This window comes from Notolepis coatsorum (assembly GCF_963971535.1).
Source record: "Notolepis coatsorum genome assembly, chromosome: 8".
Classification (NCBI taxonomy): Eukaryota; Metazoa; Chordata; class Actinopteri; order Aulopiformes; family Paralepididae; genus Notolepis; species Notolepis coatsorum.
In genome coordinates, this window is record NC_140172.1 from 39881568 (window position 1) to 39903797 (window position 22230).

At 48.2% G+C, this 22230-nt stretch overlaps 1 protein-coding gene across 1 annotated transcript in view; it reads left to right on the plus strand.

The window, feature by feature from the left end:
- Positions 1 to 329: 329 nt before the first annotated feature.
- LOC311233416 (USP6 N-terminal-like protein) overlaps positions 330 to 22230 on the plus strand; it is a gene marked incomplete at its 3' end in the record, with an annotated part of 35839 nt that continues 13938 nt past the window's right edge. The window contains exons 1-4 of the mRNA XM_084320383.1: positions 330 to 363; positions 3529 to 3609; positions 18470 to 18577; positions 21904 to 22013. Coding sequence (XP_084176509.1) covers positions 3538 to 3609; positions 18470 to 18577; positions 21904 to 22013 — 290 coding nt within the window. The 5' untranslated portion in view covers positions 330 to 363; positions 3529 to 3537. The remainder of the gene's footprint in view (positions 364 to 3528; positions 3610 to 18469; positions 18578 to 21903; positions 22014 to 22230) is intronic.

Genomic DNA, 22230 nt, shown 5'->3' on the forward strand with positions numbered 1-22230 from the left:
TCTCCTCCTCTCTTCTCTCCTCCACTCCTCTCTACTCTCCTCTCCTCTCTACTCTCCTCTCCTCATCTCTACTCTAATCTCCTACTCATCTCTACTCCTCTACTATCCTATTCTCCTCCCCTCTACTCCTCGCTCCGCTCCTCTACTCCTCCCTACTCTACTCTCTTCTCCTCTTTCCTCCTCTCTACTCTACTCTACTCTACTCTTATCTCTACTCTTTTCTACCCTCTTTTTCCTCTTTACCCGTCTACTCTACTCCTCTATTCTATTCGACTCTACTCCTCTCTACTCTACTTTACTTTACTCTACTCTCTCCTAACCAGTGAGAATGAACTGCCGTCCTATGATGTGGGGGAACAGAGGGTGAGTAACCTTAAATCTAACTACTGTGTTAAACACACACACACGCACACGCACATGCACACGCACACACACACACACACACACACACCTTCACTCCCTGCACTTAACTGTCAGATATTCAATGAACAAAAAGGCTGAGTGAACAAAAGGGCTGATTCACACACAACTTGTGAGGTTGCTGAGAATATAGAAAGATCTGGTCTCCACCCCAATGTCTTGGTGTTTTTATTACAGGTCGTCCTCAACGTTGTGATTGTATGTTCACAAAACACATGATATTATAGAATAGAATAGAATAGAATAGAAATACTTTTATTATCCCAAGGGAAATTTGACACTGCAAATCGCTCAACATTAATTAACATTTAGACAGAACGGGTCACGAATAAGAATAACAAAACATATCAAATTGCCTAAGATAAGAGAATAAAATAGAATAAAAATGGAATAAAATATACAGTAAATAAATACAGTAGAAATATACTGAGGTCTGCAGTACGTGTAGTATTGATTCAAGATTCAAGATTGTTTATTGTCATGTGCACAGTTAAAACGACAGATCTTACTTTGCTAGTCCACCCTTCACACAAAATCACACAGTACTTAACTTAAACATAGTTAAATACAAGCGAGTGCTAGAAAATAAGATAAAATAGATAAAAATATATATACAATACAACAAGGCACAGTGAGTTACAATTGCACGTTCCATGGAGGTGACAGTGGGTCATAGCAGCAGTTAAAAGTGTCTTTAGTGATTCATAGTTCATAGTTCATAGTAGAAGGTGTGTGTGGAGGGGGGGGGGGGGGGGGGGGGGCTAGGCATTCAAGAGTCTGATGGCCTGTGGGTAGAAACTGTTTGTCAGTCTCGTAGTTCTGGCTTTCAGACTCCTGTAGCGCCTCCTGATGGCAGGAGGTTGAAGAGTCTGTGTTGGGGGTGTGTGCTGTCCTTAACACTTTCACTGCCCAAGCTTAATTCCTTTTTACCTCCTTGAATGCCCAGCACCACTTCAATGTTAACGTTAATATCGCCTAATCTATGTTTTAAATTATGGCTATGTGTCTAATCTGCCCGTCGCTTATCAAAGACTCATTTTCCAGTCAACATTGTCGTAGCAGATTGTTTTTTATCTCTTCATTTCCGTTTTCTAGCATTTTGAAAAGCACTCGTTTTCATGGAAAAATGAAGACATTCCATGATAATCGCCCTTTACTGGAATACTCTAGAACGTTGTCATTCCTCGGCCCATTCACGAATCGTTTTCAAATAAACGCTAGATCATCGATAGTACATGTGTACGCACGCACGCTCTGGCCGCAAGCTGAAAATCGATTCTCCTATTTCCTGACCGCTCGCACAGTGAATCAGCCATATCACATAATCACATAAAAGCTTATATCTCCGTGAAAACGAGTCTGATTATCCTAAGACTGGTAACATAGATTCCTTACCTGAGATCAGATGGTATCCAAATGGATTATTCCAATTCCTGATCGGCATTCGAAAAAACCGATCCTTTTATTGATTCACCATGTATACTGTAAAAACACTAGGCTCATTAGTGGAGCTGATCGACCCCGGCTGCGTGAGTGAGAAGTAAAATGTGGAGTCAGGGATTTTTTTTCTCATTCATTTTCATTGAGTTCAATCCAAAAGGGTGAATTACCATCTGGGAGACGATAGGGGGCGCTTTTTTCACATCTGATCACCTGGAGTGGCTGAATCTCCAACGGTAGACTCGGTTGATGAAATATGATTTCAGATCGCTAATAAAAAAAAACGAGAAAAAACAAGAATTCTAGTGATGGGCATTCAACCAGCGGGGGGTAAACTCGAGAAAACTTGTGATGGGCAGTCAAAGTGTTAATGATGTCATGGGCTCTCCTGGTGACCCTGGTAGAGTAATGTCCTGAAGTGAGGGGAAGGCTGCTCCAGAGATGTGCTGAGCAGTTTTAATCACTCGCTGGAGTGCCTTCCTCTCCTTAGCAGTGCAGTTTCCACACCAGACTGTGATTGAGCTGGTAAGGACACTCTCAACTGTACTTCTATAGAAGTGGCTGAGAATCTTGGGTGGCATGCCAAATGGCTGTTGGAATGAAGGACTTCCTGTGCCGTTCAGTGCTGCATATTACTTCATGTAATGATTTTTCTATGTTAAAATGTCAAAGCTGAGGGGCAAGGAGTGTTGCTATCAGAGACGGTCGACATAATGAAGAGGTGGAACATTGTGCTCGTTCTGAACGGGGAAATCCACAACACTGATTGTGAAGATAGTGACAACAATGGTACTACAGACGCAGCGCTCAAAAATCAAACCAATTCTGCTGCTTGTCTGCTGCTTGTTGCTGCTTGTGTGCCACTTAAGTCTACTCAGGTGTTAATTTTCCGGGGGTGTTGGCTGGGGGAACAAAGGGAGAGTAGTTAACTTAAGTGCTTCCCCAGGGAGGGGGTCGGGGGCTACTGCCCACAGACCCCCAAAATAATTTTTATATGAGCAGTCTGACTTGGGGTACTGACCATATATTAGTGTTGCAATGCATGATAAGTAAACAGTGAAAAAAGCTAAGAAATCTGATGGGGCTGGGACATTTGGGACGAATAAAAATTTAAGATGAAAATCTGCCCAGCCTGTGGGAGGAAGTGGAGGTGTGAAATCTGGCCCGGTCAAGAACAATAGAGGAGTGGTAGAGAGTGGTAGAGAGGCATGAGAGGTTTGAGTTTTGAGTGCTGTATCTGTACTTGATATACAAAGCATATTATTCTGAGAAATGATCACATTTGATGTGATTTTATGTTGAGTAAAATGATCATTTACGGCATTTTGAGTTGAAATGGGAATTTTAAAGATGTTTTAAATGAATCATGATCTCTGCCAAAAGGCTGGAAATCGCACAGTGAGTGGTTCCCATGGTAACTAAGGACTCTGTGGCAGAAACCATTGGATGGCGCATGCGTTGAAGCTGGTCTAAGTGGAAACAAATTATTCCCCATTCAAGGAGATAGGGGCCAGGTCTTGTCATTGTCAAGATGGTGGCAGAATGAACAGACTTCTCTTTAGACAGACTCTGTTAACATGTCACTTCCTGTGCCCTCCTTCCCACTTCCTGTGCCCTCCTTCCTGTGCCCTCCTTCCTGTGCCCTCCTTCCTGTGCCCTCCTTCCCAGCAAAAACACATGGAGGTGGAGAGAACCTCCAAATGGCTGAAGATGATGAAGAGCTGGGACAAATACAAGAACAGCGAGAAGGTGTGCTCTCTCTCTCTCTCTCTCTCTCGCTCTCTTTTTTTACCCCCTCCTCTCCTCTACTCCTCCCTCCTCTCCTCTCTTCTCCTCTACTCCTCCCTCCTCTCCTCACCTCTCCTCTCCTCTACTCCTCCCTCCTCTCCTCTCCTCCTCCCTCCTCTCAAGTCAAGTCAAGTCAAGAGTTTTAATTGTCACGGCATACAGGTATACAATGAAATGCGGCTGGTCTTGCCCGCGACGATGTGCAATACAGTGGTACAACATATAATAGAATCCAATAAAAATACAGTGGTACAACATATAATAGAATCCAATCCTCATAGTGCGTGTCGTGTATGTGCTTGTGTGTGGATAGTTCAGTTTCTGTGTCTCTCAATGTTCATTGTTCAAGGCTCTGATGGCCTGGGGGAAGAAGCTGAGCCTAAGCCTCTCCGTCCTAGTAGCTGGGGTTCGCAGGCGTCTGCCTGACCTCAGCAGCTGGAACAGGCTGTTATTGGGGTGGTGAGGGTCTTTCATTATTCTGCAGGCTCTGGATTTGCACCTCTTGTTGTATAGAGCCTGCAGGGTAGGTAGCGCAATACCCGTGGTACGCTCGGCTGAGCGCACCACTCTCTGTAGGGCCTTCTTGTCCTGTGCCGTGCTGTTTCCATACCAGGCAGTGATGTTTCCGGTCAAGATGCTCTCTACAGCTCCTGAGTAGAAGGACTGGAGTATCTTCCCCGATACTCTGAACTTCCTTAACTGTCTCAGGTGGTAGAGGCGCTGCTTCGCTTTCTTTACTACTGTGTCTATGTGTGTTGACCATGTCAGATCCTCTGAGATGTGGACCCCCAGGTACTTGAAGCTGCTCACCCTGTCCACGGTAGCCCCGTTAATCATCAGTGGTGTGTGTGTCTCCTGCTGTCCTCTCCTATAATCCACGATCAGCTCCTTGGTTTTACCAATGTTCAGGAGCAGGCTGTTGTCCTGGCACCAACGTTCCAGTACCTCAACCTCCTCCCGGTAGGCCTTCTCGTCGTTGTCCGAGATCAGCCCCACCACCACCGTGTCGTCTGCAAACTTCACTATGGAGTTGGAGCTGAACTTGGCCACACAATCGTGTGTGTAGAGTGAGTACAGCAGGGGGCTTAGAACACAGCCCTGGGGGGACCCGATGCTCAGGGTGATGGTGTTGGAGGTCTGACCCCCCACCCTGACCACCTGGGGTCTTTCACTCAGAAAGTCCAGTACCCAGGCGCTCAGGGCGGAGCTCAGACCTAGCTCGATCAGCTTGTCCACCAGTCTGGTGGGGACTATGGTGTTGAACGCTGAGCTGTAGTCAATGAACAACAGTCTCACATAGCCCCCCTTCTGACGGTCAAGGTGGGAGAGAGTGCTGTGCAGTACCTGGGAGACTGCGTCGTCAGTGGACCTGTTTGTCCTGTATGCAAATTGCATAGGGTCCATATCACTGGGGAGGGAGGCACAAATGTGGTCCTTGACCAGCCTCTCGAAACATTTCATGACCACAGAGGTGAGTGCCACCGGTCTGTAGTCATTTGGACATGTTGGGGAGGGTTTCTTCGGTACAGGGATGATGGTAGACATCTTGAAGCAGGCAGGGACCACTGACTCCGCCAGGGATTGATAAAATATGGCGGTGAACACCGGGGCAAGCTGGTTTGCACAGGACTTAAGTATGCGTCCTGTTATACCATCTGTGCCAGCAGCCTTCCTGGTGTTCACCTGCATAAATGCTCTTCTCACACTGTGTTCCGACAACGAGAGAGCGCCCCCGCCCCCCCGCGGTTGCCCCCCCCCCCCCTCCACAACAGCCGGTGCGCCAGTGACGTCACTAGCCAGAGGGCTAGCGGCGACACTGTCTACACCGAACCGAGCGTAGAAGGAGTTGAGTTTGTCCGCGAGAGAGGCGTCGTCGCTCCCCATTGAGGGGGCACTGACTTTGTAGTCAGTTATTGTCTTCAGTCCCCTCCACAAGCCTCTTGTGTCGTTTTGTGCCATTTGTGTCTCCAGTTTCTCAGCATATGTCCTCTTAGCAAGTTTAACAGCCTTGCGCAGAGTGTAGACTGAAGCCTTGTACTCTTCCATATTTCCTGACTCTCTGCCCAGGTTATAAGCCGTGGTGCGTGAGTTCAGGGCTGCTCTAATAGTGCTGTCCACCCAAGGTTTCTGGTTTGGGAAAACCCGCGCCTTCTTTGTGAGGACAATACCGTCGGCTACTGTTGTTATGTAACTCACAACGGTATCAGCGTACTCGCTGACGTCACTGGCGCTTCCTTCAAACATGTCCCAGTCATGTCCCTCTCCTCTCCTCCTCTCTACTCTCCTCTACTTCTCTCTACTCTCCTCTCCTCCTCTCTCCTCTCCTCTCCTCTCCTCCTCTCTACTCTCCTCTACTCTCCTCTCCTCTCCTCTCCTCTCCTCTCCTCCCCTCCCCTCCCCTCTCCTCTCCTCTCCTCTCCTCTCCTCTCCTCTCCTCTCCTCTCCTCTACTCCTCCCTCCTCTCCTCTCCTCCTCTCTACTCTCCTCTCCTCTACTCCCACCCCCCTTCTCTGGTAGCGACGGATGTAAACGAAATGTCAGTCTTTCTGCCGTGTGTCTGGACCACGGTGGCCTTCACTGGCACGGCTCGCTGGCTGCCGTGGGGTTTAGAGGAGGGCCTTTGAAATACGTTCATCGCCGGAGGTGGACGGTGGGGGTGGGGGTGGGGGGCTGGAGGGGGGGGGGACATTTAACAGAATTGTGTGTGGCAGGTGACATCCAAGGACACTGACGAGGCGTGAGCCCTCCCCTCTCCCTCCCTCCCTCTCTCTCTCTCACCCTCCCTCATCCCTCTCTTCTCCCTCAGTTCAGTCAGTGTCATGTCTGTAAACGGTTTGTTGTCACGGTTTGATGTGTCTCTCTCCGTCTCCTCCTCGAACCCGCGGGGCCAGGGAGACGGGCGGGGGGGGGGGGGGGGGGGCGGGGGAGCCCTCCAGCCACTCCAGCAGCTTGGTGCCTGTTATCATGAAGTAGCCTGAGGTGTTTATTATTTAGCATAGTAATGCAAACTCAAGATGCAAACCGAGCTGTTTACTCCAGTGCTCCGTCTGGTCTGTCATTTCCATGTTTGGTTTGTCATTTCATCCAGAAAGCACTTCTTTCTTTCGTCTTGTGTTTGAGGTATTGGAAGCAGGGCTCTGCGATATGGCCAGAATATCACATCGCAATATTTAGTTTGGATGGTATAACGGTGGGGCACTAATACCTGGTCGGTGTTGTTAACACATAATATAGTAATATAGTCCAGTGTATTGTATTGGTGTCCTTAAAAAATAGTTTTCTGCAAGAAAACAACACGTGTCTTTTAGTTTTCTCAAAAGAGTTAATACGGGGCACCCAGGTGGCGACCCACGTTAACGCGCTGCGTCGTGAAGCGGCCGACCCGGGTTCGATTCCCGGACCCGGCGTCCTTTGGCGAATGTCTTCCCCTCCGCTCTGTCTCCCGTTCCTCCTCTCTTCCTCTCTCTCTCTCTCTCTCTCTCTCTACCAGACTGCCCGGTAGTACAAACAAATAAAAATGTATACATATTTTTTAATAATATGTATATATCATGGATGATAATCCATACCTTTACTTGGATTCATGGCGGTATATACCTTCACGTTCGGTCCACCTCCTCCCAGCCCTGATTGGATGATGTTGATGTGCAGCGCCAGTGCTGCAGACTGTACACACAGGCCAATATGCTGCACCAACATGTTATATGTGTACAGAGACAATGTGAAAATAAGCCTGTTCAGAGCCTATTGTACTCCGTTTTATACTGCAGGTAGTATAATGATGCATTTAGGATCCTCCTTAACTCTTTCACTGCCACACGACAGAAGGTTAGCCCTTTACTATCACACAACCGACGGCGATGCTCCATCATTAGCAGCATTAGCTCCGCAAATGCGGAGCTAATGATGCTAATGATGGAGCGTCGCCGTCGGTTGTGTGATAGTAAAGGGCTAACCTTCTGTATTGTCACAGTGAAAGGGTTAACCGGCTGTCGTGTGGCAGTGAAAGGGTTAAGCTCCCAAGACGGACTAGTGCAGAGGAACTTGATGTTTAAATGTAGGTGTCGACTAAAACAACAGGACAATAAGGGCCATTAGTGACGTCAAACAAAGTGATACAAGATACTCCTCTGGTTTGTGAGAACATTGGAATCGCTGCCTTTATGTATTTTAATCTATGTTGTTGGCCTTGTTTCTTTTGTTGTTGTATTCTTGTTGTTGTTTTGTATATGTGTAATATGGACCTTGAGTCTGGAATAACGTCTTCATCATCGGTATATAAAAGCAGATCCATTCATCACTGAAACAAAATGTATAAAGAAATCGTGTCGGCTACTGGCTGTAACATCTATTCAATTAATTATTCAAACCAAATATCGCTGCTGGCGGGACAAAACCTCATAACTCCATTTTAATTTTTACATTTATTTTTAATATAAATCAACTCCGTAGATCATCCTCCATATGTGTGTGTGGGTTTTACAAAGTTTAAACAATGGGAAAGCATTATTAAACCGATCATCTGTCTAAACCTCCTAACTCTATTCACCCTCAAATCTGTGTTCGTTTTTTTTCATCTGCTCAAAAGTTGGGTTTTTGGAGTTATGAGGTTTTGTCCCGCCAGCAGCGATATGTTGGTTGGCCTCAGTGAGGTGGACGCCGTTGGAGAGAGAGGGAGCGTGAAGCAGGTCTCTGGAACAGCAACTGTACAGTAGTTTACTGTGTTGTGTTTGGGAGCTGCTTACATTCCAACGACCTCCACGACCTCCACTGGCGTCGCTAAGAGACGGTGTCCACCTCCCAACGTCTCTCTCCGAAACCCAAGCAGCCCCCCCGCAGCCCCCCCACATAGACCGACAGGACTCCCACCTTGTACCCAATCAGATACGCTTCTTAAAAAGTGGGCGACGTATCCCCTTAAGACACAATATAGCTCCTATATAAATCAATACTACACAGATTACATAATTGGTTTGGTTATGCTGTGGCGGTGGGGGGGGGGGGGGGAGGCTCAGGGGGGGGGGGCCCACTGCTGACTCAGACTCCCTGCAGAGGGAGGTGGTGACGTGACGGGCGATCGATGGTACAGATGGAGCTCTGAGCTCCGTGGAGCGAGGAGTGGAGGCCTCTTCAGAGGGGGGAGATTAGATTAACACACGCCCTGCTTCACACACACACACACACACGCCCTGCTTCACACACACACACACACACACTCACACACACACACACACACACACACACAAGCGGTAGGCTACATGTAAGCGCACACAAGTATATAAGCTGCCAGATGCACTTTACACACAAACACACACGTTTAAAAGGATGATTAGTCAAACAGATGCTCTCATTGACTTCCTTATCAGAGGCTCATTACGAGGCCGAGACCAGGAGACCTAGGAGTCCCAGAGGGGGGGGGGGGTGATCGTTTATATTACAGTGTACACACACACACACACACACACACACACACACACACACACACACACACACACACACACATACACATCCACACACACACACACACACACACTAACACACACACACACACATACTGTACACATACACACTCACACTCACATACACATACACACACACACACACACACACTAACACACACACACACACTAACACACACACACACACACACACACTCACACACTCACACACACTCACACTCACATCCACGTGCACAGTATTGATCAGGGAATGTCACAATCAAGTGCCGAATTCCAACAGGAATGTTAGTATCCGAGGCGGAGAACACACCACATATACCACATATACACATAATGTACACACCACATATACCACACATATACACACCATATATACACATAACGTACACACCACATATACCACACATATACACACCATATATACACATAACGTACTATGACGAACCAGAAGAGGTTTGTCATATAAAGGAAGTCAACACATGAGAGTTCAGGTTAACAAAGAGTTTATTTCATCCTATCTAAACAAATAATAATCGAATTAAACAACAAAGGTATATATCAGAATTGACAAAGGATCCCAAAGTTGGTTCACTTGGTGGCTGATACAACCTGTCCTGTTTGGTGGGGTAAGCAGATGGGAGAAGCAGACAGAGGGTTTAGACAGGGGAACATATATACTGTTGGTGCAGGCAGCTCTCTGCACTGCACAGGTGAGGGTAATTGGGTTAACGACCTACCCACTCCACCATGCTCTGAGTCAGAAGACTCCCCATTTGCAGGTAGAGTGGGGGTCGTCACAGTACACTCCACTTATACCACATATACACACCATATACACGTATACACAACACATAAAATACACACCACATAAACACACCACATATACCACACATATACACACCATGTATACCACACGTAAAATACACACCACATAAACACACCACATATACCACACATATATAGCACAGTATGTGCTCCGTCTAACTTGGATGATGTAACTGACATTGATTCATAACTCTTCATTATCTCTGATGCTCCCCTGACACCACTCATTATGGCTCTCTCTCTCTCTCTCTCTCTCTCTCTCTCTCGCTCTCTCTCGCTCTCGCTCGCTCTCGCTCTCGCTCTCTCGCTCTCGCTCTCGCTCTCTCTCTCTCTCTCTCAATGTTCCAGATAGGCATAATGTAGGCATATTTAGTTAATTTAATCATTTGGTTCACTCTGATTAGTGGTTGGAAAGCAGTGCTGGTCTGAGGGTGACCTATATTGGGTGTTATTTGGTCTCAGGGTTTGTAGTGCCTGCAATCTAAGTGTGAATGAATGAATGAATGAATGAATGAATGAATGAATGAATGAATGAATGAATGAATGAATGAATGATTGATTGATTGATTGAAAACTTTATTAACAGATTGCAGAATGGGTACAATACAGTACGGCTCAATACACACAATTGTTAAGGGGATGCAGACCAGAGAAAGACTTTCGTCTTGTTTACATCAGGGTCCCCCATTTTCAATTAATCAGGACATTTATGACATACACAACATACATGACATTTATGGCATAGGGACATACAGGTATTTAGTACTGATACATTTGTGACATGAAATGTATTCAAATATACAGTACTGTTACCCCTAGATCCTGACAGAGTATATACATATGATGGGGAGGGGACTGTACATTAGGAGGGGGTGGGTGGGTGGGAGAGAAATATACATACGGTGGGGAGGGAATATATACATGCGGTGGGGAGGAGACTGTCTATTAGGAGGTGGTGGGGGTTTGGGCATTTTTACGGTGGCCAGTTTCGAATTGCAGCCTCCCGTAGGTGTGTTTCATAAGGAAGATCCAGGCTGATAATGCTGGAGAAACATTTTCAATCAATCAATCAATCGATCCCTATAACATTACGTTTAATTATGACACCACATCAAAATGTAAATCTTGTACGGATCTGTAATTTGTACGGATCTGTAATTTCATTCCAAGCTAAATCTCGTATGGATCTGTCATTTCATTCCAAGCTAGCCTAGTTTATCACAAATCAATGGAAGCGAATGTGGACTGTATCCACTTCCAATTATTTGAGCTAAGCTAGGCTAGCTTGCAGCCGGAACGCACAGAGAGGGCTTTGCTCTCCATCTTATGGTCTGACTCCGGGGGAAGATGCTAAGCGCATTCCCCATAATGCTGGCGTGTTCCTTAAAGATGAGTTGTCTCAGTTGCTTCACCTCTCTGAGTGGTTGGCCGCTACCTGTGCGTCGCTAGGCTGTATCCCAGGGGAAGGCATGGCTTGAACCATGTCGGGCTGTGCTGCTCCAGATCTGTGCCCTGGAGACCTGGCACCAAACGCCCGCCTGATTTATAGTGGGTTAGATTAACTGGGTTAGATTAGATTAGGTCAGATTCAACTTTATTGTCATTGGACAGGGTACAAATACAGAGTACAATGAAATTAAGTTGGCATCTAACCAGATTGTGAAGAAGCGATAAAGTGCATTGCAATGTACATATGTATAATAAAGTGAGTATAGAATGTAGACGATGTGGGAAAAAAACAAGGTTTCTATACAGTAATAATAACAGTATTGATGTACAGTATAAACAGTGAGTAGCTATAGACAGTAGTATAAATGTGAATACCGTGGAGGAAATTGTAACCGGTGGTTTAAATAATATCAGTAAATATATGATATATATATATAGAATATGGAAGATAAGAAAAAGCGAGGGTATACACAGTATGAACAGTGAGTATTAAACACTATAGACAGTGGTAATACATCTGAATACATTATAGAAGATATAGATAGCGTAACTAACTATGAAAGAACTATAGGTTGGATATAAGTAAGATAATGAAAATAGATATGAATACAGTATATGTCAGATGTAGACAGTATAGGCAATAGATGAATATGGATATGAATATAATCAACAAAGTTTAGTCTCTGGAGTAAGTTGAGTGGGGGGGGGGGGTCTTGGAAGTAAGATTCCTCTAGCGCCTCCCAGAGGGCAAACAGTCTGTGCCTTCCTCAGACACCATTTGTGCTGGACAGCCTCAATTGCTGGGAGTGGTGTACCGTGATGTGTCTGTTCGAACCCAGGCGGTAGCACCCACGATTGATACACATTTCTTTCATTATGACCCGTACGGATTTGGAACAATGTTAGTCTGCATGAATCATTGCAATACTTCTACAGCAGTTAACCTCTTAACCTGCGCCCCCAAAAGTGGCCATTTTAGTTTTCGTTTTTGAGGACTGCATACTTTCTTTGCAAACCAAAACAACATACTTTATACTTATAGCACATGCATGAGCCTGGTCTCTTTTGAAAGATGACATTCTGAAGTTTCTGATTCCAGAAAGAGAATTCACTTTTAGTGCTAATGAAATAGAGTAACATAGGTCTGAACTTGAGTTGTAGACAAACTTGTTACTCAAGTTTTTCTGTAGTAGTTAGTAGTCCAGAGGTAGTATTTCCCCAGAAGGTGGTATTATGGCTTAAAAAAACTCCCGAGATCCATAGCCTGAAGCCTTATGTAGGACATGTCCAAATGTCATAAAGATCCATTCAGAAATGAGTGCTTTTCTTTTGTGTACAAAAGAAAAACTCAGTTTTCTCATAGACTTCAATTAATTTGGCTGTTTTTCTCTTCCTGTTTTCGCTCGTTAGTTTTTCACCTAGATCCATGATTCATACATCCCCAGGTGGCATATCATTGGAAAGCCACACTGATTGGCTACAACCCTCCACAATAATTTTCGAGATCGCCAAATGATTGACGGAACTAGAGCCCCAAGAGTCTGGAGTGGTATTTTCCATTCCCTACACTGGCTCCCTGTCTCCTCCAGGCTTGAATACAAGGTCTCCCTCCTCACCCATCAGTGCATCCACAGCAACACCCCCTCCTATCTAAAGGAGCTCATCGCTCCCCCGACCTCCACCCGCTCCCTCCTATCTAAAGGAGATCATCGCTCCCCCGACCTCCACCCGCTCCCTCCTATCTAAAGGAGATCATCGCTCCCCCAACCTCCACCCGCTCCCTCCTCTCTAAAGGAACTCATCGCTCCCCCGACCTCCACCCGCTCCCTCCTCTCTAAAGGAACTCATCGCTCCCCCGACCTCCACCCGCTCCCTCCTATCTAAAGGAACTCATCGCTCCCCCGACCTCCACCCGCTCCCTCCTCTCTAAAGGAACTCATCGCTCCCCCGACCTCCACCCGCTCCCTCCTCTCTAAAGGAACTCATCGCTCCCCCGACCTCCACCCGCTCCCTCCTCTCTAAAGGAGATCATCGCTCCCCGACCTCCACCCGCTCCCTCCTCTCTAAAGGAGCTCATCGCTCCCCCGACCTCCACCCGCTCCCTCCTCTCTAAAGGAGCTCATCGCTCCCCCTCCTCCACCCGCTCCCTCCTATCTAAAGGAGCTCATCGCTCCCCCGACCTCCACCCGCTCCCTCCTCTCTAAAGGAGCTCATCGCTCCCCCGACCTCCACCCACTCCCTCCTCTCTAAAGGAGATCATCGCTCCCCCGACCTCCACCTGCTCCCTCCTCTCTAAAGGAACTCATCGCTCCCCCGACCTCCACCCGCTCCCTCCTCTCTAAAGGAGATCATCGCTCCCCGACCTCCACCCGCTCCCTCCTCTCTAAAGGAGATCATCGCTCCCCCGACCTCCACCTGCTCCCTCCTCTCTAAAGGAACTCATCGCTCCCCCGACCTCCACCCGCTCCCTCCTCTCTAAAGGAGCTCATCGCTCCCCCCTCCTCCACCCGCTCCCTCCTCTCTAAAGGAGCTCATCGCTCCCCCTCCTCCACCCGCTCCCTCCTCTCTAAAGGAGCTCATCGCTCCCCCGACCTCCACCCGCTCCCTCCTCTCTAAAGGAGCTCATCGCTCCCCCCTCCTCCACCCGCTCCCTCCTCTCTAAAGGAACTCATCGCTCCCTTGACCTCCACCCGCTCCCTCCTCTCTAAAGGAGCTCATCGCTCCCCCTCCTCCACCCGCTCCCTCCTCTCTAAAGGAACTCATCGCTCCCCCTCCTCCACCCACTCCCTCCTCTCTAAAGGAGCTCATCGCTCCCCCGACCTCCACCCGCTCCCTCCTCTCTAAAGGAGCTCATCGCTCCCCCGACCTCCACCCGCTCCCTCCTCTCTAAAGGAGCTCATCGCTCCCCCTCCTCCACCCTCTCCCTCCTCTCTAAAGGAGCTCATCGCTCCCCCGACCTCCACCCGCTCCCTCCTCTCTAAAGGAGCTCATCGCTCCCCCCTCCTCCACCCGCCCCCTCCCATCTAAAGGAGCTCATCGCTCCCCCGACCTCCACCCGCCCCCTCCCATCTAAAGGAGCTCATCGCTCCCCCGACCTCCACCCGCCCCCTCCCATCTAAAGGAGCTCATCGCTCCCCCGACCTCCACCCGCTCCCTCCTATCTAAAGGAGCTCATCGCTCCCCCGACCTCCACCCGCCCCCTCCGCTCTGGACACTCAAACACACTCCAACCCAAACACAGGACACACCTCTGCACCGTGGGGGTGACCGGGCCTTCTGCTCAGCTGCTCCTCGGCTGTGGAACGCCCTCCCCGACCATCTGAGAGCACCACAGTCCGTTGAGGCTTTTAAAAGGGGACTAAAAACATTACAAGGCATTTGCCTGAATTATTCTTTTACTTTTATTTTTATGTTCTTCCATTTCATTGGTTGTTTTATTCATTTTAATTGTGTTTATTCATTTAACTTTGTAGTGCGGTACAAATTGAATTTATTATTATTATTATTATTTTGCGCAATACCGTGTACTTTGCACAAGCCTCAAATACTGGTATGTAACTCGAGAACCGCTGAACGGATTTTGTCACCTGAAAGGGCTATCGACAGGCAACAAATGGGGCTTCAATTTGATATATATATATATTGTATTACAAAATATGCACACCCTAAAATGTGGGCCCACATGTGCATGTTAAAGGGAAAGTTCCGGATTTTTGGAGGCATATCCCTATTCCCTCCCCATGGATGATGCTGCCAATGGGGAGAGTGATCAGCACAGTCCTGGAGACCCACCTTCTCTTTAGTCCATACTGGAGACCCACCTTCTCTTTAGTAACACAGTCCGTACTGGAGACCCACCTTCTCTTTAGTTAGCCACAAAACAAATGTAAAGTTAATGGGGCCATTGTTAAAAAAAGCACTTAAACACACTGGAAAGCATACTGCTTTGTATTGCGTCGTTATCTACATTGCTTTTACCCTTTTTCTCATTATCTGCATTGCTTTTATTCCGTCTATTTTACTGCTGTGAAGCACTTTGGGTTTGCAATTCTTGTATGAAAGATGCAGTTTATTATTTGTATTATTATTATTATTATTATTATTATTATTATTATTATTATTATTATTATTATTATTATTATCAGCGTATACGCGTCTTTGAGCATTTGGAAAAGCGCTATATAAATCTGATGTATTATTATTATCAGTATTATTGATGAGTAGGAAAATCGGGCCTGGGGTCCACAATTCTGAACTCGCCCTTTAATAACTCTTTCACTGCCACACGACAGAAGGTTAACCCTTTACTATCACACAACTCACGCATCCGCGGAGCTAATGATGCTAATGATGGAGCATCGGCGTCGGTTGTGTGATAGTAAAGGGCTAACCTTCTGTATTGTCACAGTGAAAGGGTTGAGCCTGCTGAGCCTCGTACATTGCGACTGTGAGTAGAGTCGGTCGTGGACGTGAGGTCGGGGGCGTTGGTCTGGAGGTCGGGGGCGTTGGTCGAGGGGGGGAGAATGTGTCTCTCTCTGCTCTGAGACGGTCCCCCTCCTCTGTGTCTCTCTCTGCTCTGAGACGGTCCCCCTCCTCTGTGTCTCTCTCTGCTCTGAGACGGTCCCCCTCCTCTGTGTCTCTCTCTGCTCTGAGACGGTCTCCCTCCTCTGTGTCTCTCTCTGCTCTGAGACGGTCTCCCTCCTCTGTGTCTCTCTCTGCTCTGAGACGGTCTCCCTCCTCTGTGTCTCTCTCTGCTCTGAGACGGTCTCCCTCCTCTGTGTCTCCTCTGTGTCTCTCTCTGCTCTGAGACGGTCTCCCTCCTCTGTGTCTCTCTCTGCTCTGAGACGGTCTCCCTCCTCTGTCTCTCTCTCTGCTCTGAGACGGTCTCCCTCCTCTGTCTCTCTCTCTGCTCTGAGACGGTCTCCCTCCTCTGTGTCTCTCTCTGCTCTGAGACGGTCTCCCTCCTCTGTGTCTCTCTCTGCTCTGAGACGGTCTCCCTCCTCTGTGTCTCTCTCTGCTCTGAGACGGTCTCCCTCCTCTGTGTCTCCTCTGTGTCTCTCTCTGCTCTGAGACGGTCTCCCTCCTCTGTGTCTCTCTCTGCTCTGAGACGGTCTCCCTCCTCTGTGTCTCTCTCTGCTCTGAGACGGTCTCCCTCCTCCTCCTCCCTCCTCCCTCCTCTCCCTCTCTCTGCTCTGAGACGGTCTCCCTCCTCTGTGTCTCTCTCTGCTCTGAGACGGTCTCCCTCCTCTGTGTCTCTCTCTGCTCTGAGACGGTCTCCCTCCTCTGTCTCTCTCTCTGCTCTGAGACGGTCTCCCTCCTCTGTGTCTCTCTCTGCTCTGAGACGGTCTCCCTCCTCTGTGTCTCTCTCTCTGCTCTGAGACGGTCTCCCTCCTCTGTGTCTCTCTCTGCTCTGAGACGGTCTCCCTCCTCTCTGTGTCTCTCTCTGCTCTGAGACGGTCTCCCTCCTCTGTGTCTCTCTCTGCTCTGAGACGGTCTCCCTCCTCTGTGTCTCTCTCTGCTCTGAGACGGTCTCCCTCCTCTCTGTGTCTCTCTCTCTGCTCTGAGACGGTCCCCCTCCTCTGTGTCTCTCTCTGCTCTGAGACGGTCTCCCTCCTCTCTGTGTCTCTCTCTCTGCTCTGAGACGGTCTCCCTCCTCTGTGTCTCTCTCTCTGCTCTGAGACGGTCTCCCTCCTCTCTGTGTCTCTCTCTCTGCTCTGAGACGGTCTCCCTCCTCTGTGTCTCTCTCTGCTCTGAGACGGTCTCCCTCCTCTGTGTCTCTCTCTCTGCTCTGAGACGGTCTCCCTCCTCTGTGTCTCCTCTGTGTCTCTCTCTCTGCTCTGAGACGGTCTCCCTCCTCTGTGTCTCTCTCTGCTCTGAGACGGTCTCCCTCCTCTCTGTCTCTCTCTCTGCTCTGAGACGGTCTCCCTCCTCTCTGTCTCTCTCTCTGCTCTGAGACGGTCTCCCTCCTCTCTGTCTCTCTCTCTGCTCTGAGACGGTCTCCCTCCTCTGTGTCTCTCTCTGCTCTGAGACGGTCTCCCTCCTCTCTGTCTCTCTCTCTGCTCTGAGACGGTCTCCCTCCTCTGTCTCTCTCTCTGCTCTGAGACGGTCTCCCTCCTCTCTGTGTCTCTCTCTCTGCTCTGAGACGGTCTCCCTCCTCTGTGTCTCCTCCTCTAACCCTAACCCTCCTCTGTGTCTCTCTCTGCTCTGAGACGGTCTCCCTCCTCTCTGTGTCTCTCTCTCTGCTCTGAGACGGTCTCCCTCCTCTGTGTCTCTCTCTCTGCTCTGAGACGGTCTCCCTCCTCTGTGTCTCCTCCTCTAACCCTAACCCTCCTCTGTGTCTCTCTCTGCTCTGAGACGGTCTCCCTCCTCTGTGTCTCTCTCTGCTCTGAGACGGTCTCCCTCCTCTCTGTGTCTCTCTCTCTGCTCTGAGACGGTCTCCCTCCTCTGTGTCTCCTCCTCTAACCCTAACCCTCCTCTGTGTCTCTCTCTGCTCTGAGACGGTCTCCCTCCTCTCTGTGTCTCTCTCTGCTCTGAGACGGTCTCCCTCCTCTGTGTCTCTCTCTGCTCTGAGACGGTCTCCCTCCTCTGTGTCTCCTCCTCTAACCCTAACCCTCCTCTGTGTCTCTCTCTCTGCTCTGAGACGGTCTCCCTCCTCTGTGTCTCTCTCTCTGCTCTGAGACGGTCTCCCTCCTCTGTGTCTCCTCCTCTAACCCTAACCCTCCTCTGTGTCTCTCTCTGCTCTGAGACGGTCTCCCTCCTCTGTGTCTCTCTCTGCTCTGAGACGGTCTCCCTCCTCTCTGTGTCTCTCTCTGCTCTGAGACGGTCTCCCTCCTCTGTGTCTCTCTCTGCTCTGAGACGGTCTCCCTCCTCTGTGTCTCCTCCTCTAACCCTAACCCTCCTCTGTGTCTCTCTCTGCTCTGAGACGGTCTCCCTCCTCTCTGTGTCTCTCTCTGCTCTGAGACGGTCTCCCTCCTCTGTGTCTCTCTCTGCTCTGAGACGGTCTCCCTCCTCTGTGTCTCCTCCTCTAACCCTAACCCTCCTCTGTGTCTCCTCCCACCCTAACCCTCCTCTGTGTCTCCTCCCTGCAGCTGGTGCGCAGGATCTACAAGGGGATCCCCCTGCAGCTGCGAGGAGAGGTGTGGGGTCTGCTGCTGGACGTTCCCAAGATCAAGGAGGAGAAGAAGGACTTCTACGAGGTACGGTGACGGGAAGCCAGCCGCCGGGCCACGGGACCTCACAGTGGGATGCTTCCCCCCCCCCCCCCCCCCCGGGCGGTGTTCCAGCCCCCGGCCCACGTTAGAAGCTAAAACACACACACACACAACACACACAACACACAACACACTCCCCCCCCCATCACTCATGTTTACATTTCCAGACCCCCGCACCAATTTACAAGGCTCAGGCCTCATAAAGATTCATAAGCAAGTGAGTGAGCGAGCGAGCGGCTTTATTAGATTTCACAGGGCTTAATCATTATTACAGGCAGAGATGTTGTGTCTCTCTGTGTGTGTGTGTGTGTGTGTGTGTGTGTGTGTGTGTGTGTGTGTGTGTGTGTGTGTGTGTGTGTGTGTGTGTGTGTGTGTGTGTGTGTGTGTGTGTCTGTGTCTGTGTGTGTGTGTGTGTGTGTGTGTGTCTGTGTGTGTGTCTGTGTCTGTGTGTGTGTGTGTGTCTGTGTGTGTGTGTGTGTGTGTGTGTGTGTGTGTGTCTGTGTGTGTGTGTGTGTGTGCACGTGTGTGTGTGCACGTGTGATAGCCGCTGTACAACATTTAGTTGGAGCCGGAGTTTGGACCTTATTAAGGCGCGGCTGCAACATCAAGGAGTATTGTGTTATTTCGTTCCGCTTTGAAGGCCCTCTGGCTCGCATTCCTTCACTGGTACACAGGGTGCAGAGAGACGGGGCACCCACGTGTTCACACAGGGTACAGGGAACGTACGCAGGCTGTACATTTAGATTCATAGTATATTCTGTACAATTTGTAAAAATACATAAAGTGTGTGTATAACATTGCGCCCCCCCAAAAAAGGAAATGTCCCCAATTGCCAAGAGCCACGTTTAACATGTCAGGACACATAGAGTTCAAGTTTCAAGTTTCAAGTTTCTTTAATAGTTGTCATACAGAAGTACAGAATACTTTTATACAAAATGCTTCTTACTGTTACGCTCCAGAGACTGTGCTAGACAAGATAAGTATGAAATAACATAGTATAGCATGTAAATTAGAAGTAAAAAATGAGGTCACAGTGTTCAGTATAGACATATGTACAATGTTCGATGCAGAATAGAAGTAACTGAGTTACCATATAATATACAATATAATATGCAGTGTACTAATATACAATACTATATAGTGCAAAGCAGAAATGGGATGAGGTACAATTTGTGCGTGGTAGATCTCTCTAATGGAGGATGACACACAGAAGCGTGGTAGATCTCTCTAATGGAGAATGACACACAGAAGCGTGGTAGATCTCTCTGATGGAGAATGACACACAGAAGCGTGGTAGATCTCTCTAATGGAGAATGACACACAGAAGCGTGGTAGATCTCTCTAATGGAGAATGACACACAGAAGCGTGGTAGATCTCTCTAATGGAGAATGACACACAGAAGCGTGGTAGATCTCTCTAATGGAGAATGACACACAGAAGCGTGGTAGATCTCTCTAATGGAGAATGACACACAGAAGCGTGGTAGATCTCTCTCATGGAGAATGACACACAGAAGCGTGGTAGATCTCTCTAATGGAGAATGACACACAGAAGCGTGGTAGATCTCTCTAATGGAGAATGACACACAGAAGCGTGGTAGATCTCTCTCATGGAGAATGACACACAGAAGCGTGGTAGATCTCTCTGATGGAGAATGACACACAGAAGCGTGGTAGATCTCTCTCATGGAGAATGACACACAGAAGCGTGGTCGATCTCTCTAATGGAGAATGACACACAGAAGCGTGGTAGATCTCTCTAGTGGAGAATGACACACAGAAGCGTGGTAGATCTCTCTAATGGAGAATGACACATAGAAGCGTGGTAGATCTCTCTAATGGAGGATGTCACACAGAAGCGTGGTAGATCTCTCTAATGGAGAATGACACACAGAAGCGTGGTAGATCTCTCTAATGGAGAATGACACACAGAAGCGTGGTAGATCTCTCTAATGGAGAATGACACACAGAAGCGTGGTAGATCTCTCTAATGGAGAATGACACACAGAAGCGTGGTAGATCTCTCTAATGGAGAATGACACACAGAAGCGTGGTAGATCTCTCTAATGTAGGATGTCACACAGAAGCGTGGTAGATCTCTCTAATGGAGGATGTCACACAGAAGCGTGGTAGATCTCTCTAATGGAGAATGACACATAGGAGCGTGGTAGATCTCTCTAATGCAGAATGACACACAGAAGCGTGGTAGATCTCTCTAATGGAGGATGTCACACAGAAGCGTGGTAGATCTCTCTAATGGAGAATGACACACAGAAGCGTGGTAGATCTCTCTAATGGAGAATGACACACAGAAGCGTGGTAGATCTCTCTAATGGAGAATGACACACAGAAGCGTGGTAGATCTCTCTAATGGAGAATGACACAGAAGCGTGGTAGATCTCTCTAATGGAGAATGACACACAGAAGTGTGGTAGATCTCTCTAATGGAGAATGACACACAGAAGCGTGGTAGATCTCTCTAATGGAGAATGACACACAGAAGCGTGGTAGATCTCTCTAATGGAGAATGACACACAGAAGCGTGGTAGATCTCTCTAATGGAGAATGACACATGGAAGCGTGGTAGATCTCTCTAATGGAGAATGACACATGGAAGCGTGGTAGATCTCTCTAATGGAGAATGACACACAGAAGCGTGGTAGATCTCTCTAATGGAGGATGTCACACAGAAGCGTGGTAGATCTCTCTAATGCAGAATGACACACGGAAGCGTGGTAGATCTCTCTAATGGAGAATGACACGTGGAAGCGTGGTAGATCTCTCTAATGCAGAATGACACACAGAAGCGTGGTAGATCTCTCTAATGGAGAATGACACACAGAAGTGTGGTAGATCTCTCTAATGGAGAATGACACACAGAAGCGTGGTAGATCTCTCTAATGGAGAATGACACACAGAAGCGTGGTAGATCTCTCTAATGGAGAATGACACAGAGAAGCGTGGTAGATCTCGCTAATGGAGAATGACACACAGAAGCGTGGTAGATCTCTCTAATGGAGAATGACACACAGAAGCGTGGTAGATCTCTCTAATGGAGAATGACACACAGAAGCGTGGTAGATCTCTCTAATGGAGAATGACACACAGAAGCGTGGTAGATCTCTCTAATGGAGAATGACACACATGGAAGCGTGGTAGATCTCTCTAATGTGGGAAAACATAGATTTAGTTCGTAAAGTAATGGATTTGGTTTGTCACTCAATCAATACAGTCCGATGTCTGCAGTGAGAATGTGGCGCCCGTACATCCCTACTTTTAATTCATTCACTCTCTCTGTCTCTGTTCTTCAGACGCTGAAGGTTCGGGCCAAAGGAATGTCTCCAGACATCCGTCAGATTGACCTGGACGTCAACCGCACTTACAGGGACCATATTATGTTCATGCACCGCTACGACGTCAAGTGGGTCTACCTGCTGCTACTACTAATACTGATGCTATTACTACTACTGATGCTATTACTACTGCTACTGCTACTACTGCTACTGCTACTACTACTACTGCTACTACTGATGCTATTACTACTGCTGCTACTGCTACTACTACTTGTTGCGGCAGTAGACTGTCATAGACAGGTAGTGCCGAGGGGCTGAGTGGAGGAGTTCAAACAATTGACACGC